The sequence below is a fragment of the Cucumis sativus genome, chromosome 6, assembly GCF_000004075.3.
Source record: "Cucumis sativus cultivar 9930 chromosome 6, Cucumber_9930_V3, whole genome shotgun sequence".
Taxonomy (NCBI): domain Eukaryota; kingdom Viridiplantae; phylum Streptophyta; class Magnoliopsida; order Cucurbitales; family Cucurbitaceae; genus Cucumis; species Cucumis sativus.
Window position 1 is genome coordinate 2157752 of NC_026660.2, and position 2805 is coordinate 2160556.

The 2805-nt window shown below is 30.8% G+C and overlaps 1 protein-coding gene across 1 annotated transcript; it reads left to right on the forward strand.

The window, feature by feature from the left end:
- Positions 1–356: 356 nt before the first annotated feature.
- On the forward strand, positions 357–2212 carry LOC101208209. The gene is made up of 2 exons (XM_004138311.3): positions 357–697; positions 1819–2212. Exons 1-2 carry the CDS (start codon positions 452–454, stop codon positions 1933–1935), a joined length of 363 nt encoding a protein of 120 aa, XP_004138359.2. The 5' UTR covers positions 357–451; the 3' UTR covers positions 1936–2212.
- The last annotated feature ends 593 nt before the right edge of the window (positions 2213–2805 follow it).

Sequence of the window (2805 nt, forward strand, 5' to 3'; positions counted from 1 at the left end):
ACGATAAAAATGAAAGGCAAACCCAAAAACGTTTTTAAAAATTGGTCAATTTGATGGATTTTTTCATTTCTTTACACCGACCGTAAATATTTTGCATATTTGTTATATTTGCCAAAATAAATAAACAAAAAGTAATTGAAAAGACAAGGGAGAGATGAGGCCAATGCCATAGTGGAACTTGACTGTACATCGAGTGGAGACAGAACACTAGAAAAGCAGCCAACTTTGGGAAGACTTGATGAATATGGCCACAAAACTTCAATTCAAATTATAATCATTCTAATACTTGACTGCGACTCATCTTCTTATAATACTTTTGTAGTAATTTATAAGAAGTTTTGTATGAATTAAAACATATTAACAGCCAAGAAGATTCCTTTATTGGTAGAGCCAAGAATAATAGATCCAAGATCCTGAACCCGAAAAAGGAAAATAAAAAGTTAAATATTACATGGAGGATTCAACTGAAAAGAACAGGAAACCAGAGATGATTCCCAAGAGGGTTGCTTCCTATTTGCCTATCATCTTCAAGTCTCTCCTTCAAATTCCGATGAGCATCTCAAGATTTTTGAGGTTTCAACTTTTTAGACAGCAACCACATGATTCTTCCTCCGCTTCCACCGTCGCACCGGACCCCAAAATTCTCATGGCGGCCAATATCCAAGCTACTCCTCAAACTTCAAGGGGTATCACTTTAGTAAGTATCTCTTCCACTGATCATCTCTTCTGATTTTTATTTATCTTAAGTACAATAATCACACTCTTACAATTTGGACCTAAAGAAAACATTTCAATGTTTTCTCCACCAATTCATATGTAAATATTGAAATTACTCATTTTCAAATTCTAACTTCCTTTTTCTTTTTTAATTTTCAAGATACTTCATCTTACACTGCTAAACTTCTAATATAAACTCTCAAATTCCAACGCATATATATTCAATCCACAATTCAAAAGTTAACAAAACACTCTCTTTTGTTTAAATTTTAAAGGTAATCATAGGAATGACAAGAAATATTATAAGACTTTCTAATTTAGCAATATTTTTTGAAAATTTCAAATATAGCAATTTAAAGTTTGATTTTTGTTTTTATTACGCTAAATTCACTCTACTTAGTGTATTAGCTTTATATTAATTATATATCCCATATACTTTTATGTTTGGTGTATTGGTTAACCAACTGATATACTCTATATTTGATATATATATATATATTAATCAATCGATGAACTCTTATACTTTGTAGTACGTTAATTATATCATTGACTTAATTTGGATATTATGTGCAAAGTATCATAATTTAAACATAAGTCTAAGTTATTTTAAAATGAAAGAAAACAAAAAGTTATTTGCAGCTTGTGTACACTTAGATAGCTGCCCAATAAAATTTGTACACATGACATCGATGTATTTCTTTTTCAACACAAAAATTTGAATTGGTTTTATTTTGGTTTTACCGTGTATTAAATTAATTAATTAAGCTAAATTTGAAAGTTAAGGTCATATAATTGGATATATGAAATAAAATGGTAGAGGTGGTTCTCTCACATCGTCCAATGGAACGTTAAAGAAGCAACACTAGTAGCTAGATCTTCTCACATCTATACATCGTCAATAGTACTTTCTCTTCTACCGATCAATTTTTTTTAATTTTATCATATATGTTTTCTGTTTGTGTTTTTTTCTTCTAACTTTGTAGGGAATTCAAATGAATTGATTGGAGCGTTCAAGTCCCCCACAATCTTATGTTTTTTATATAATATATATAGAAAAACGTGTATTCATCTCACTGATCGAATATGTGTGCTGTTTTGCAGAGGAAGGATAGAAGGAAAAGGGATTCGCACATAAAACCATGCAGAAGTAATGGAGGAGGTGGCCAAACCAACTCACTCAAATGCGACCGTATTGATCCTCCTCGCTTCGTCCTTTAAATGATCATCATAATAATGGTCCTTAAAATCCCACTTCACATAATTTACTAGTTCTGTTGTATACATGCATTTGGATGTTCTCTCTCTCTCTTTTTATATGTTTTATAAATAACCTTTAAATTGAATGACTATTTTGAAGTGATTATATATGTGCTGTGATGTGTTTTTAAGAAACTACTTGTGTTATATGTGTGCATTTTGGTTATATTAGGCTAGGCTAGCTATGATGTGAATTTGAGATAACTATTGCACGAATAAAGCAGGTTTACTATGTCAATGATGTGTGTTCCGATAACCGAGGGCTATGATAATTGTGTCAAATGCAATTGTACAATTAGTTGAAAGTTTTCAATATACATAAGGATGATCATTATCGATGTATATATTGACAACTCAAATTTACAGTTATACGACAGATATTTAAAAAAAAATCATAGATATTATGAAAATTTGCAAAAAAAAAAAAAAAAAAAATGATATTTACATAAATTTATCGTTAATTTTCATATATATAATGAAAAGAGTTGTTCACAAGGTATGTTTGGTTTTTTGTATTTTTCTTCTTCCACCAATCTCTCTTCAACATATTAAACATTGGGTTTACAATATTTGGGGAGTTAGTTTCATCTAGCTTAATAACATATTCTTCTATATGGACAATAGAGTTTATCGAACTGTCTCCATGCTCATGGCAACCCGTTCTTATAACTTTTGTCTTTAGAGTGTTCATACTTGTCAACAACACTTGTATGGGAGTAATCTGTTGAGACGACCGATCACTGCATTGATGGCATCGACTGTCTCAGAAATTTCTTTAAGTTGAGATTCCAAGAAACGAATGGAGTCAGGAACTTTCACTAAGTAGAGAGC